A 16,569-nucleotide genomic window follows, 5' to 3' on the forward strand; every position below is an offset into this window, starting at 1 on the left:
ATATATATATATACACAGTAGTACAGTGGGGTATGCTATAACGAACGTAATTGGTTCCAGAACCTCGTTCGTTATAGCATTCGTTTGTTATAGGATTAATCCGTTCCAGGCCCCCAAATGCAACCACTTAACACTGAAAAAATTCTGTGGAAAATGTAAAAAATACGGTACTTTATCTTACCTTAGTGTTATTCAGCATGCAGGTACCCCTAAACACTGGCACAGTACTATCACTTCCACTGGGAGTCTTGGCTTTAAGGTCCTCAAACAATTGTCTGGCCTTCTCACAAATTATAGCTTCACTAATGTTACCACCTGCCATTTCTTTCCCCATTATCCACACTAAGAGTAAATTTTCCATCTCTTCAATCACAATACACTTTGATTTGCGAAGTCTAAAGATTCCCTGAGCCACTTGCACAGTTTTTAACTCCTCTTTATTCTTCAAAATCGTACATATAGTCGATTTAGCCATCCCATACTCATCACTAAGTTTCGCAATGCTTCTTCCATTCTCACGTTTCTTTATAATTTCTTTCTTAGTTTCAAGGGTTATTAGCTTTCTCACTCACTTTGGACGACTCATTGTTACAATTGTATACAGTGGGGTATGCTATAACGAACGTAATTGGTTCCAGAACCTCGTTCGTTATAGCATTCATTCGTTATAGGATTAATCCGTTCCAGGCCCCCAAATACAACCACCTAACACTGAAAAAATTCTGTGGAAAATGTAAAAAATACGGTACTTTATCTTACCTTAGTGTTATTCAGCATGCAGGTACCCCTAAACACTGGCACATCACTATCACTTCCACTGGGAGTCTTGGCTTTAAGGTCCTCAAACAATTGTCTGGCCTTCTCACAAATTATAGCTTCACTAATGTTACCACCTGCCATTTCTTTCTCCTTTATCCACACTAAGAGTAAATTTTCCATCTCTTCAATCACATTACACTTTGCTTTGCTAAGTCTAAAGATTCCCTTTGCCACTTGCACAGTTTTTAACTCCCCTTTATTCTTCAAAATCGTACATATAGTCGATTTAGCCATCCCATATTCATCACTAAGTTTCGCAATGCTTCTTCCATTCTCACGTTTCTTTATAATTTCTTTCTTAGTTTCAAGGGTTATTAGCTTTCTCACTCGCTTTGGACGACTCATTGTTACAATTGTATACTTGTATAACAAAATAGTTATACAAATAACGCGAATTTCCACATCAAAAGACGAAATTTCAACAATAACAGTGGTGCACTGGCTACACAATGAGACAAAGATGGCGCCTGACGCTCTTGTTGTGGGTCGCGGTACAACGATATTCATGCGCCAGGCAAAATAGTCCCGTATTCATCCGCGTTCGTTGTAGGAGTTGCATTCGTTATAGCATTCTCAATTTTATAGGTAAAACCGTTCGTTATAGGAATATTCGTAGTAGGATCCGTTCGTTATAGCATACCCCACTGTACCCCGCTTAACGCCAATAAAACCCACAGGGTACCGTGTTAAGTGAAAACCGTGCTAAGTGAACAACAGAACATATGGGATTAATTCCAATAAAAACTGGCCCGATCCCCAAACTCCACTTTTTCCGACATCTTAATTTTATGATGGTACATGCACACAATTAATACTTAAGAGAAATAGAGAAATACAGTCGCCAAGTTAATGTCCATTCAAATAATGGACTCAACTCCCTCCCCCTCTTCTCACACTACACTGCTGGCTCTTCCCTCTCTGAGAAATTTTGGAGGGAAAACCACTAAATTTTAATAAATAATACCTCAAACTAAAGTTAGGATAATACAATTGACATTGCTGGATTCCTTGTAAGACCTGGAATATTTTGAATATAAATGTCATATATTTTGCACAAAAGATAACATATTTACTCAGAGTAAACATTATATCTAAAATTTGTATGTCTAATGCAAAATCTATGATGTTTATATTCAAAATGATCACCAAATTGTAAGAATTCCAGCAATGTAAATTATATTCTGGCCGGGTAATTTGTATGAATTTTATGAGCTAAAACAAATATCTTCAGTTAATAAAAAAAAAAATATTCTTCACGACACTATCTGTCAATCAAAGTACCCCACCTTGCCTCCCCCCTCTTCCAACCACGCTAGATGGTCGGTCGGTCCCAACCCTCCCCCCCACCCCCCACCAATCCTCCCTTCAAGAGATGTTGGGTGAAAAAACTAAATTTTAACATTTAGTATTAAATAATAACTCAGATTAAAGTTAGGATAATATAATTGACATTGCTGGATTCCTTGTAAGACCAGGAATATTTTGAATATAAATGTCATATATTTTGCACAAAAGATAACATATTTACTCAGAGTAAACATTACATCTAAAATTTGTATGTCTAATGCAAAATCTATGATGTTTATATTCAAAATGATCATCAAATTATAAGAATTCCAGCAATGTAAATTATATTCTGACTGGGTAATTTGTATGAATTTTATGAGCTAAAACAAATACTCTTCAGTTAATAAAAAAAAAAAAATATTCTTCACACGGTAACAGATGGTCGGTCGGTCGGTCCCCCCCACCCCCCACCAACGGACCCTACCAGATGTGTGGGAAAACCAGAATATTTACCTTTTTAGTAATAAATAATACCTCAAACTAAAGTTAGGAATATTTTGAATACAAATGTCATATATTTTGCACAAAAAATAACATATTTACTCAGAGTAAACATTACAGTGGGGTATGCTATAACGAATCTAATTGGTTCTAGAACCTTGTTCGTTATAGCATTCGTTCGTTATAGGATTAATCCGTTCCAGGCCCCCAAATACAACCACTTAACACTGAAAAATATAATATAAAATTGTAAAAATTGTAAAAAAGTGCATAAATATGCATCTAAACCCCTGAAATAAAGAATATCATTAATATTTGTAATAAAAAACAATAAATTAGAAAAAAAAATTAAATAATGTTCGTTGTAGGAGTTTCGTTCGTTATAGCACGCACACGCACACACACACACACACACACACACATTCCTCGACTTACGACCACCCAGACATACGACCGCCCCAGTAGTACCAAAAAATTTTCAAATTGCGTATTTTCGAGTCCCGACGTTATTGATTGCTCTGTGTACTGAAAAAATTTTCGTTTGTAATTCCATTTAAAATGGCTGGCAAGCTTAAAAGTGAGAGTTTTGTGGTGCTGAGAAGAAAAAGAGACACCTATTTTAGATTTTCTATGTATTATTTTCGCATTTTTTACTTACGACGAATTAGATTTACGACCTGGAATTGGGTCCCTAACCCCGTCGTAAGTTGGGGAGAGACTGTACATATATATATGCTGATAACCACAAGGAAACAAGAAAACACGAAGTTCCCAAGCGCTTTCGTGTAATTCAAATCTTCAGTACCTTTACATAGGGTTTAGGGCTATAAAGCTAGTAAAGTACGTACTGTATAAGGCTAAGAAACGATAATAGTACAGTACGGTACACGTATAGCAGCTACACCAAATTAATAAAAGTAATGTATATACTGTACGACTGTTTAGACAGTACTGTACAGTGAGAGGGTGTATGTTAAATACCATAAATGGTTATTCCTGAAGGTCAATACAACTTATTGTATACCTGTACCAAGAACAAAATGCTTTTTCAAGAACTCTGCGTATACAATACCTGTAATTGGATGCAGTCAATTCATCTAAATAATTTTGTCATAAACAAAAAATGCACAATTCACCAGTACTTTACTGTACTTTGAATTGCTGAGACTTGAATTAACAAGGTTTTACTGCATTATACAAACACACATGCTTACAAAGTACTGTACTGTACACAAACTATTTTTGTGAAAGTCAATATAGTACAAGAGGGTAAAGCCTCAAGTGAATATAAAAGATTTCAAACACTGTAATATGTAGCTGTATTTACCCTTCCCATACATTATCCAATGACAAATAGCAATTAAGGTACTCATAGTACAAGTGTACATCAAATATTAACAAATTTTAGTTAACGAGCGCCTAACGTAGACTCTACAATTCCTTCGATGAAAAACGTGTAGAATTTCACACAATACAAACCATATGAAAAAGTACACCAATACTGTACATTACCACTCATATGTTTTAATGCATAAAATAATAGTACAGTACTGTAATACTATAATGGTAATAATTATATTCAAAACAATAAAAATGCGCATATTGCAATAATTCATTTCCTCACCTGTTGTGTCTGTACAGTCAGTACAAAATATTCCTTTTTATCATTTACAACCATGGTGTCTATAACTTCAGGTACAGTCCCATGGTTTCTTGTCCCACCCCAACAAAGAGTGTGGCAGATTTCAAAGTTCCTCAACAATTTAATGAGTTTTTTATTAAGGGAGGGCCAAAAATGCTGGGAAATTCAACTTTACATAACTTACATGAACAGAGACCTTAAAAGACCTCAAGAAAACAATCTGGTGATGAGTTGGTAAAAAATCATATTCTGAAATAACTTCACAAGTGTCTTTCACATATCATTATCTGAAGCAAATAAAAAAGAGGACATTTTAGCAGTGCGTACAGTAATTAGATACAGATAACTTGACTTTCCTTAAAAAAAATATAATAATAATAATCAACTGAAGATTTCAGAATATCAAATTTCACTTCATCGGTGCACCCAAAATATTCTAGGTCATCTCTCAAATGCTGGTAACCTACTGAAAATTTTTGACAGCAAATTCATATTTAAGTTAAATTCCTGGAAATCACTACAAGAAACATGGATTGAAAATGGATAACCCATTTTATGGTTGAGAGGAAGTCAAATGACTTACCCTCACAATAACCTTGGCTGAGCCTACCTTATCCACGGGTTTTTCTACATTCTAAGGCAGGGGCAGTGTCTTACGTGGATCACCATAAGTAGTCTAAACAATTGCCCAACAGGTAAATTGGTGGTTAGCTAATGTACAGTAATATGTCACCTTAGATATACTGTATCTAAATTAAAAAGCATGTTTGTCAATGTCAGTGGGAAGAATTCCTTTTGATATCACAATGAGAATCTCAAATGCAGTACCAATTTCTTTTCTTGTAATAGAAATTGATTGACTATTAGTCTCTTTGACAGGAGAGACATATCTCTCTGAGTATAAAGACATTGGCTTGAGTGAGGATCAGTGAACTCCTTTAACAATGAGATTAGGGAGACTACATGGTATCTAGAACAGGACAAATATTCCACAGGTAAAGGCACAAGTATATAATTTATCAAAGAAATAATAACAAAAACTTAAAAATAAATAACAATAGAGTATGTACAGTCCCCCAAAAAAGTATCATTAGCCATGGGGTCGATGTGATTCAAGGTTTTCTGAGCAATGTTACTCGACCTGTTTCTGAACGGTTGGTAGTTCTACATGCACGAACTTTAAGCATGAATAAGCATATACGATTTAAAATGATGTGAATCCTCCGAGGCTTCAGATCATATATTACATGACTTGCAGTGGATGCCGTAAATGGATACAAATGCCATGTCAGTCATCAACGGAATCTTACATCGAATGGAGCAAAAAATTACCGGGGAGACATCACAAGATGTGGGAGGAGCTATTACTGTATTACCTTTCACAACGAGGGTATACATATGTAACACTGAGATAGCACAGCGAACTGGGGCAAGCAAACTTACAGTATCACGATGGGTTAGGCACCATGAAACATCTGGTGCCACACTGAAACCACATATGTCTTACCATAAATGGACAGGGGAATCTGTTCCTGCAATTCCCTTAATTTGAAACCTTATTTCAGTGTTAAACAAATGCAATTTACATATCAATAACATGGCAGATCCCATGTAGACTGATATATTGTAGAATTATGCTGTAGCTGTTCACTCTAATATCAAGTACTACTTGCTTAGTTTCACTCTAATATCAAGTACTATTTGCTTAGTCATTCTTCATAAATCAGACATGTCTTGAACAACATGAGTAGGTATATTTTGAAACTCACTATGACTGAAACTCTGTTACTACGATGACGGAATTTTGAAATTACTGTTTTGAGGCCTCTGTCTCAGTTATGATGTTCCAAAACACTTTCATTTAATGTTTATTGCAGTGTTATTGTAATCACCAGTCAGTGACTTGTTTACACATGCCCTGCTTCTACCCAGCACGATACATACAGTACATTAATATAGCTTAATGGATTTCTTGTTATATTAAAGTATTTATTATGCCATTACAATAAAAGGATGACTCCCTCAACTAATCATACCTCCATCTCTAACTGTTGCTGATATGGCAAACAGACAAACCAATTTATGATGATGCACTAGGGATCATATCAAAGCATTTTGTCTAGCATTTCAAATTTTAGTGATGGAAAATCTAATAACACTTTTTTGGGGGACTGTACATACGGTAGTGAAAGAAAACACCAATTTCAAATTGTGAAGATTGTTAGAAAATCCAAACATGAAGTTTATACAATAAAATTTGAAAGAAGAAGCACATACAATATTAACCTTCCCAAATTTCTTGATATAAAACCAGAGAAGCAGCAAATATAATCAGGACAGTGTTGAAGACAAATGAGAAAAGCAATCCCTCAAAGACCAGAATGAGGCAATATGTGATGAATACCCTCATAACCTTCTAGGAATCTAGTTTATAAGTCACTTGTGTTGTGTACAAGGTACCCTCTCAGTTAAACAAAATCATCTGGCATTAGCCAAATAAAACATTAAAAGTAGAATACCCATAATGAAGGGGTTTAGAACATTCAATACCAAATGAAGGGGATAAAAAGATTTGATCTCCAACATTCCTAGGGGCAAAATCCTAGGAGATTTGACCCACATCGGATAGCTCCGATGACTTCCGAAATGCTACACGCAACTCGTGATGTCCCTGGAGGATTGGTATTCATGGCTCTGTGGTATACTGATCCCACTACATTTGGTAACTGAATATCATATCAATTACACCAAAATAAATACACATTGCAATACTTACATGTACAGTATGTTAAACTATATACCAAATTAAAATCATGTCCCAATATCTATCATCTGTGGTCACATAATGTTTCACACGGTGTTTGGGCAGATATTTTTTTTGAGACACCTGTACTGTAAATTTACTAATGTGAAGCTGAAATGTTGCACTGCAAGCAAAAATACTCCCCCAAAAAATGTCCAACAGATGAAAAAATGTGGATACTCCTTCCCTATTAATACAGGCCACAAGAAACTTATTATCTGGGTGTAAAACAATGTATCAACCTCAGATCTGTCTTCTTCACATTTAAGGAAAAAAGGATGAAAATTCACTGGTTAATATTTATACTTCTAAGAGCTGAAGGCCAAAAGCCTTGACTAGACATACCCTTCAGAGTGATGACTGGTAAAAAACATCTGACCAAAGAGAAAGAACTGGAGATATAGTCCATGGCCCTTTGGAAGCTAGAGTATACTGTGACTACAGCTACCAAAACAGGGCTTCCTTGAAGAAACAAAAGAGGGGCATAACTTATCCCTGAGCATTATCTTTAAGGTTTGGTTTATCTTCTTAACTACAAGATGGAGAGACAACTTTCCCAAAGAATTCAATGAAGAAACAAGACCAATTTGCAAATTACTCTCTCGCTATTCAATAAATCTACCTCTTTCTAATTAAGTTTTCACATTGGTAAGTAAACACCACCCTAATCTAGAGAAAGTAGAATTCAACAACGAATCCCAAATTAGTCTTTAGCAAGAAAACTTCCTCTGAAACACAAGGCTATGCTGTCATTTAACACTAAGCGCCTTCTTCTCAGTCATCATGCCTGATGGCGTGCCCCGCCATCGGGCACTAAACGCTTGTGGGGCGAGGTCATTCAAGAATGTGCTTTGGGCAATACAATGGGTCGGGATCACGATGTACTGGGTAGGGCTACCAATATAGTACAGTAAGCCCTCCTCCAAATTCGCGGGGGTTGGGTTCTCAAAATGGCCGCAAAACGCTAAATCTGTGAATAACATTTGCTGACCCTTACATTTTACTTGTGTACAAAGAAATGTATATTCCCTTTATGTGTTTGCCCTAAGGACAATTATTTATTTTACCTGTATTGTGTGTGTGTGTGTAGACACACACAAAACACATACAAATAAATAACAATGGGAAAATACTCTCACAAATAATCAGAAACAAATTTATTAAAAATGTGAGTCGACCCTGAAGTTCGTGCTTTATTAATAAACCACACACTTGAGGGTAGACTATCAAATTTTTAATAAATTAGTTTCTGATTATTTGTGAGAGTATTTTCCCATTTTGCGCGCGCGCACGCACGCACGCACGCACGCACACACGCACACACACACACACACACACACAAAAATACAGGTAAAGGAAATTACTGTCTCTAGAATGAATGACTCCCTGTCCTGGCAGCAAAAATGTCGGCAACTTTAAAACTACCCACAGACATTCTTGGGTCGGTGAGGGAATTACTACACCACGCCAGGTCCCTCATAACACCATCTGAGGGAACTACTACACCACGTGAGTTCCTCCTAGCACCATCTGGGAGGGAGTTACTACACTACGAGTTTGCTGTTCAACACCTACATTAATCTGTATGTTCACTGTATGTTCCTTTACCTTTCTCTAATGAAGGCTTTTGTTAAACCACCAATGTATGTAATAAGTCATTTATGTCCAATGTATATTTTCAGCCTTCGGGCTGCAGAATTTTTTCAATAAACAGTTAATTATTATTATTATTATTATTATTACATCCAGGGTGTCATCCGTGAATAATAAAGAACCGCGAAATAAAAATCCATGAATTTGGGGGGCCCCTGTATATCTAAATTGGCTGTCACCACAAGACAGGTGTTGAATACCCCAATAATATTTCCCTCAAAAAAACAAAACAAATAATAATAAATAAATATAATAATAATAATAATAATAATAAATAAATACATAAATAAATACATAAATAAAATAAAATAAATAAAAAAATAAATAATCATGTGACCAAATGAACATAAAAGTGTTCAGAGGATGTCTATGGGATATAGAAATTATTATTCTCTGGTGTTTGTCAGGTTTGTTTTGAAAGTTATATTTTGCCGTTGGCCACACTGGGATGGCCGGCGGTTGGCATACAGTGAATCAACTGACACGCACGGATGCACATTCATGATCAGTCGGCAATATTTTACACTTTTAAATAACTGACAATCTTTGAATGTACAGGTATATGGAACCAAAAGTTTCTGTAACCAACAAACTCATTTTCTAACAGTTTTGAATATATTCTACCTCAATATATAAAAATTTGGAGGGTGAAACAGGTTTTTATATGCATCAAGACTGTCATCGGGCGGTTACCCCCTCCCAATAACAACCCCGATCCACCGGGACTGTGGTGTCTCTGAAAGACCTCACCCAACGCTGTTCCCGATTGATCAGGTGGCGTAACGACTGAGAATATGGCCCTATGAATCACATTTAAAAGAGATCATAAAGTCTCTTAGTACAGGTATTCTCTGATAAGCTCTTTCTTGGACTTCACTCAAGATTAGATAATTATCCAGATGCACATTGCATGTTATTTTTCTATTCCAAAGGAAGTCCATCACTTTTCTAGAAATATTGATACAATACTGTATCCTGAATACCCAGAAATGGGTGACAATGTTGACAACCTTCCCCCCAAGGCACTAATACAAATATATGCCATTGACCAGCTCTAAGGCATTTGTTAGGCTTGTATATGAAATGTAAGCAGCAATTAATCTGCAGTGTAAATAATTTACTGGAGATTACATGATTCTAACGGTGCAGCTAGTAGATATAGTGCTTACCTCATATCCTAAGGCAAATGACCAGATCACCCAGCTGTAATGGGTATCTCATTGGTCAAGCCAGAGTAGACAAAAGTTAGGAAGACGGATAATCTTTGATGACCTCGGGGAGTTGTGACCCTGCTTTGCTGGCTAAGATGGCACTTTGCAAGTCTGATATATAATGGCCAGTTCCCACTCTGTAAAAGTGGTCTGGCAATTGGAATTATATTCAGCCTTAAAACTGCTTCAAATTTGCCTGATGATAAAGTGAAGGGAGTTGAGTGCTGTACCAGCCACACTGCCTCCTTGTGTGTGAAGTAAGCTGTATCTACATTGTCCCTAATAAACAACCAGGCATATGAGACACTTTCAATTTTCAGGTTCTTTTATTAAAAAAGTAAATATTTCCCCATGGAAAAAAACTTTCCTTGTCTGAAAAGCTACACAAATTTAACTTGCATATTTCCTGTATGTACAAATAACTTCACTTCTTTACACAATTTGCACAATTATGAGACTTTTTTAACTAGATCTCAAAGAATTATGGAAGACCCTTGTTTTACAGTACCGGTACTGTACCTGTATTATGTGCAGAACTTTGAAATCCCCTTACACCATCTGCACATTCACATCATTCTATCCCAGCACAAAAGTTAGTTTAACTTGTTACTGGATGGTAAAGCTTCTTACCAGACAACTTTCAATAAAATTGAAAGACCAAGTTGATTCATTGGGTCAAAGTGCCAGAAACACATTAGAGGATACAATAGCTACTGGTGTACCATCAGGGATCAACTAGAGTCACACCAAAAACCACTCAGTTCATAACAAAATGTAAACTTAACATTAATAATGTGTGGTCAAAGATCATTATCCATGTATGGAAAAAATATGGAGTATAAGGAACACTAGCCTTAAAATGTTCATGATTAGAATGCAATGCATACTGAAACTTGACAGTGTAGAAGCAGGATAAAAAGACAAGGTCTCAACTATAAAGATCGAAGTTTATGGCTGAGTAGTTCAAGTCATAGAGTACAGTACAGCAAGATTCATAGATAATTGTTTAACTTGCATTATTCTTGATACAGCTGGATTATGGTTTATGTTCCATATTCACTAACTCACTGATTACCCTGGTAAGCCATTGTTTAGACATACCAGTTTTTTACCCATAAAGACAGTATCCATATCTCAAAACATATTACAGGTTGTACACAGCCCCCTGGATAAGGCAGATTCTGTTTGTGGGTTATCTAAGATGGGATCTGACAAGTAAATTGGAAAATGACTTGTAAGTCACACAAAAATGTGCGCATGTGCATGCTCACATCTGAATGTGATGTTTCCTTGTACAGTATAATGTATGCCCAATGTCCAAGTACTGTATGTTCAGTATGTAATGTATGCATAAATTATGCACATGCCTCTCTCTCACCTGTGTGTATGTGTTTTTCCTTGTACAGTAAATGTCCAAATATGTATGTAATGTATGTACAAATTTGTGCTTATGTCTCTCTCTCTCTCTCTCATTGGTGTAGTGTGGTGTAGTGTAGTGTAGTGTGGTGTGGTGTGGTGTGGTGTGGTGTGGTGTGGTGTGGTGTGGTGTGGTGTGGTGTGGTGTGGTGTGGTGTGGTGTGGTGTGAGTGTGTGTGTGTGTTTCAGATACAGTATATTCCTAATTCACATTTGATTGACTTTTAGAACATATTGGGTGAAAATACTGCATATAGAGAATAGTTGTAAATTCAGGTACTTACCCTGTGAAAGTTCATCTGGCGCTGTCGGTCCAAGCGGAGAATCTGGACAGAAGAAAAGAGAATATAAATTAACATAGGCAATATGTTCAGTTGCACTTATAAAAATTTCTCAAAAACCAAATTCACAAACATGTTCAAAAGTGTCAAAAACATTATACAGGTTGTACCTCTCTAGTCCGGCAACCTCGGGACCCGACCGGTGCCGGACCATGGACATTTCCGGACCATGGAAATTCACCCTTTTCCTGGATAGATAGTGACTTGTGCTTACACTTGGAAGCACTAGCACCACTTTCTCTGCTTCATGGTCTCTTTGAAGACATATTGAAGGGTTAAATGTCGTACAGTAGCTTCTCAAATTTCGCGAGTTTTTAATTCGACGTTTTCTATTTGAACACACAAAAAAACAACACATCTAAAAATTTTGACGGCGGAAACTCAAATTTCGACGGGTTTGAACGGCCCACCAACGTTCAGACGATATGCACAATTGTGTAAACAGCGTCATTTCTCTTACGTACAAAAGATTCATTATTGTTTATTACCGAGAGTCTTTTTGATTGAATTAATGTTTGTGAGTGCAAAATGAGCAATACCATTCATTAACAATAAATAGAATATTAAAACACGAGGAAATGAGACAGCATTGTTTTCGTTGATTACAAAACCAGTGACTGACTGGTTCTACATATAAAACTGAAGAAAATAAAACCCTGGTTGTAGCTGTAGAAAAATTAATATGGCTGTTTTAAGTATGGTTATTTAATGTTAATAAATGGAACAATAGAAGTAGCTAACGACAATGGTAAAGAAAAAACAAAGAGATCGCGTATGTAAGTGCGCACACGTGAAAACATATCGTCATTACTTTACATAAGAATATGAAAGCAACACTTATTTACTGTTCATATATATTTTAATTAATGTTTCTGAATTTGTTTTTATTGAATTAATGTATGTGTGTGCAAAATTAACAATACAATTTATTAATAATACGTGGAATATTAAAACACACGAGGAGACGAGACGGCTGCCGGCATTGTTTTTGTTAAAGCTTACAAAACCAGTGACTGATTGGTTCTACATATAAAACTGAAGAAAATAAGACCCTCATTGTAGCTGTAGTAAAATTAATGTAAAAAATTAATATGGTTGTTTGAAGTACCTGTAATCTTATTTGATGTTAATAAATGGAACAATATAAGTAGCTAACCATTCATGGTAAAATAAAAAGTGAGACTGCGCGTATGTAAGTGCACATGTGAAAACATATCATCATTACTCTACATAAGAATATGAAAGCAACACTTACTTACTGCTCATATGTATTGAAGGGTTAAATGTTGTACTCTGCACAGAGAGAGAGAGAGAGAGAGAGAGAGAGAGAGAGAGAGAGAGAGAGAGAGAGAGAGAGAGAGAGAGAGAGAGAGAGAGAGAGAGAGAGGAGAGGAGAGAGAGAGAGAGAGAGAGAGAGAGAGAGAGAGAGAGAGAGAGGAGAGAGAGAGAAGAGAGAGAGAGAGAGAGAGAGAGAGAGAGAGAGAGAGAGAGAGAGAGAGAGAGAGAGAGAGAGAGAGAGAGAGAGAGAGAGAGAGAGAGAGAGAGAGAGAGAGAGAGAGAGAGAGAGAGAGAGAGAGAGAGAGAGAGAGAGAGAGGGAGAGAGAGAGAGAGAGAGAGAGAGAGAGAGAGAGAGAGAGAGAGAGAGAGAGAGAGAGAGAGAGAGAGAGAGAGAGAGAGAGAGAGAGAGAGAGAGAGAGAGAGAGAGAGAGAGAGAGAGAGAGAGAGAGAGAGAGAGAGAGAGAGAGAGAGAGAGAGAGAGAGAGAGAGAGAGAGAGAGAGAGAGAGAGAGAGAGAGAGAGAGAGAGAGAGAGAGAGAGAGAGAGAGAGAGAGAGAGAGAGAGAGAGAGAGAGAGAGAGAGAGAGAGGGAGAGAGAGAGAGAGAGAGAGAGAGAGAGAGAGAGAGAGAGAGAGAGAGAGAGAGAGAGAGAGAGAGAGAGAGAGAGAGAGAGAGAGAGAGAGAGAGAGAGAGAGAGAGAGAGAGAGAGAGAGAGAGAGAGAGAGAGAGAGAGAGAGAGAGAGAGAGAGAGAGAGAGAGAGAGAGAGAGAGAGAGAGAGAGAGAGAGAGAGAGAGAGAGAGAGAGAGAGAGAGAGAGAGAGAGAGAGAGAGAGAGAGAGAGAGAGAGAGAGAGAGAGAGAGAGAGAGAGAGGAGAGAGAGAGAGAGAGAGAGAGAGAGAGAGAGAGAGAGAGAGGAGAGAGAGAGAGAGAGAGAGAGAGAGAGAGAGAGAGAGAGAGAGAGAGAGAGAGAGAGAGAGAGAGAGAGAGAGAGAGAGAGAGAGAGAGAGAGAGAGAGAGAGAGAGAGAGAGAGAGAGAGAGAGAGAGAGAGAGAGAGAGAGAGAGAGAGAGAGAGAGGCTTTGTTGTTGTTTTTTTTATGGGGATTAGCCCACCCGGGCATAGGTCACTGACCCACATTGGGGCCTGAGGGGCAAAAATTTAATACTCCTGTAATAATAATAATAATTATTCAGATAAGTAAAAAAAAAAAAAAAAAGCTGCCTATCTACCTACTGGACAAACTAAAATCGTTCCGGACCACAGAATGCCGGACTAGAGAGGTACAACCTGTACAGTAATGTGACAAAATAAATTAATAATTTTTTTTATCCCAAATTTAATAAATACATACCAGTACCTGTACTATATATGTGGAATACAAAAAAAAATCTATTGTAAATCAAATTAAATGTACAGTTATCAAGCAATTTTTCTATCATGGAATAATACATTACCAATAAAACTCTCAAATCCAGATTGTTTCAAGCCAGACCCCACAGAGGAGCCAGAAACTCTGATACCGTAAGACATGAAGGTCACTCTGAACTACAAATCGTGTAGCAATAAAGTTATAGATATGACAGGTCCTCAACCAGGAATGAAAAGTTCTTGACCAAGTATGACAGGTCTGTGGCCAAGTATGCCAGGTCCTTGGCCAAATATGATGGGTTCTTGGCAAACTATGACAAGTTCTCGGCCAGCTATGACAGGTTTTCGGCCAGCTATAACAGGTTCTTGACCAGTAATTACAGATTCTCAGCCATCTATGACCAATTTTCAGCCAGCTATGGCATGCTCTTGGCCAGCTATGACATGTTCTTGGCCACCTATGGCAGGTTCTTGGTCAGCTATGACAGATTTTTGGCCAATTAAAGCTGTGGTCACACAAGCACTTTTATGAGCAATTAATTTGAAGCAAAAATTTACGAGCAAGAAATTATGAGAAATTTCTTCCAAATGTGGTCACACAGAGAGTTCTTGCTCCAATTTCTAAAGCAAGAAAAAACGAGTGAACACCACTGTGCAAGTAGATGGGAGACGAACATAACAACAACAAAGCAGGCGAAGCAGCAGTTATCCTTGATACTCTTGTTATTAATAAAAAAATGAGGGAAATCAAAGAAAAACAATTTTGCACTCGTGTAAGTGGCTGGCGAGGAGGTGGACTGAAAGTGTTTATAATATACTGGCTGGAATATCATGGCTACAGGGAGGGACTGCATGTGTGTGGACTGGGAACAACAGCATGCACTTGTGTTTTGTAAACATAAACATCAAAACAGCACCCTAATTATAAACTCAATGTGTCATAAAAAACCGTTAGTGTATTTTATACATAATGTAATTAAACACGCACGCACGCACGCACGCACGCACGCGCACGCACACTATGATATAAGAACAGCCCAGTCCCAACCATTATTAAAATTATCAAAAACTCGTAATCAACCAGTGCATGTACTGTATTCACTTCCAGCCAATCTTACCTTTTTGCACTGTCACTATGTTGAAATGCCCTGTAGTATAACTTTCACCCCACTTAGTTATTATATATCATATTTGTATCACTCATGTTATTTGTCAATCAAGTGATCCATTCCCCAATTATGTAACTGTATATTTTCAGCCTTCCAGCTGCCATGCTCTTTCAATAAACTGTTTATTATTATTATTATTATTATTATTATTATTATTATTATTATTAATATAATTAAAATGCATTCAAATAAATAATAATGGGGAAATCATCTCACAAATACCATAACAAGAAACACGACAACAAAATGTAATGCAGAAATAATGCAAGTCTACCCTCAAGTCAATTCTGTGCTTTGTTATTAAAGTTGTGTTGGTTGAGTTGCCATACGGCGCCAGCGCTTGATGGGTTGATACGTAGATGAAACTTACAGAATTTCTTTTGTAGCCATCTAGCCAACCCAACATGAAGGATGTCAGTAATTGTAGTTTAATACTGTATACTTCTTCACAATACTCGTATGTATGTAGGATGCTGTGTGCATGTAAATGAGTAAAAATTAATGAAGGTTATATATATCTACCCAAAAATACGAGTTGAAAAAAACATAACACCTCTAAGCTTGCTGGAACGGATTGAGTTCGTTAACCGAGGGACCACTGTAGATGCATCGCGTAAAGTGGGATTCCGGTTCTGGCAGGGTACCGTGTAAATGTAGAAAGAAACACGTAAAAAAAAACCGCGAGGGTTCACTGTACTGTACATGTGGAATATGACCGGAGATATTTCTTCTTCTTCTTTTTTCATCTTTAGAAACCTGAACATGTTTTCTACAAATTCATATTTATTCAATAAATACAGTATGAGAAGTAATAATTTCTTGGAAAAATCATGAGTTGAACTGGGGGTACAGTACTGTACAGTACATGTTTTTCTGGATCTTGGAGCAAGCCTCCAGCATCATCATAATAACCACACAACAACACAGCCACGAGTACACCCAAAAAAGGAACAAAAAACCTAAATATCATATGATGTTCACTGTCCTTTAAGGGCTAATAGATAGTAACGCTTTTAAGAGTTCAGAAAAGGCTACTGCTTAGCTCTAAAGACGTTGATGCCTACCATATCTTGGGTTATCATCA

The 16,569-nt window shown here is 37.0% G+C and overlaps 1 protein-coding gene across 3 annotated transcripts in view; it reads right to left on the reverse strand.

Annotated features, from left to right (window-relative positions):
• LOC121873331 (protein bric-a-brac 2-like) overlaps window positions 1-16,569 on the reverse strand; it is a 208,061-nt gene that overhangs the window by 88,492 nt on the left and 103,000 nt on the right. For all 3 annotated transcript variants that reach the window (XM_042376851.1, XM_042376850.1, XM_042376848.1), the window contains exon 7: window positions 11,617-11,658. In XM_042376851.1, coding sequence (XP_042232785.1) covers window positions 11,617-11,658 — 42 coding nt within the window. The remainder of the gene's footprint in view (window positions 1-11,616; window positions 11,659-16,569) is intronic.

This window comes from Homarus americanus, unplaced genomic scaffold (assembly GCF_018991925.1).
Source record: "Homarus americanus isolate GMGI-L3 unplaced genomic scaffold, GMGI_Hamer_2.0 scaffold32929, whole genome shotgun sequence".
Lineage (NCBI taxonomy): Eukaryota > Metazoa > Arthropoda > Malacostraca > Decapoda > Nephropidae > Homarus > Homarus americanus.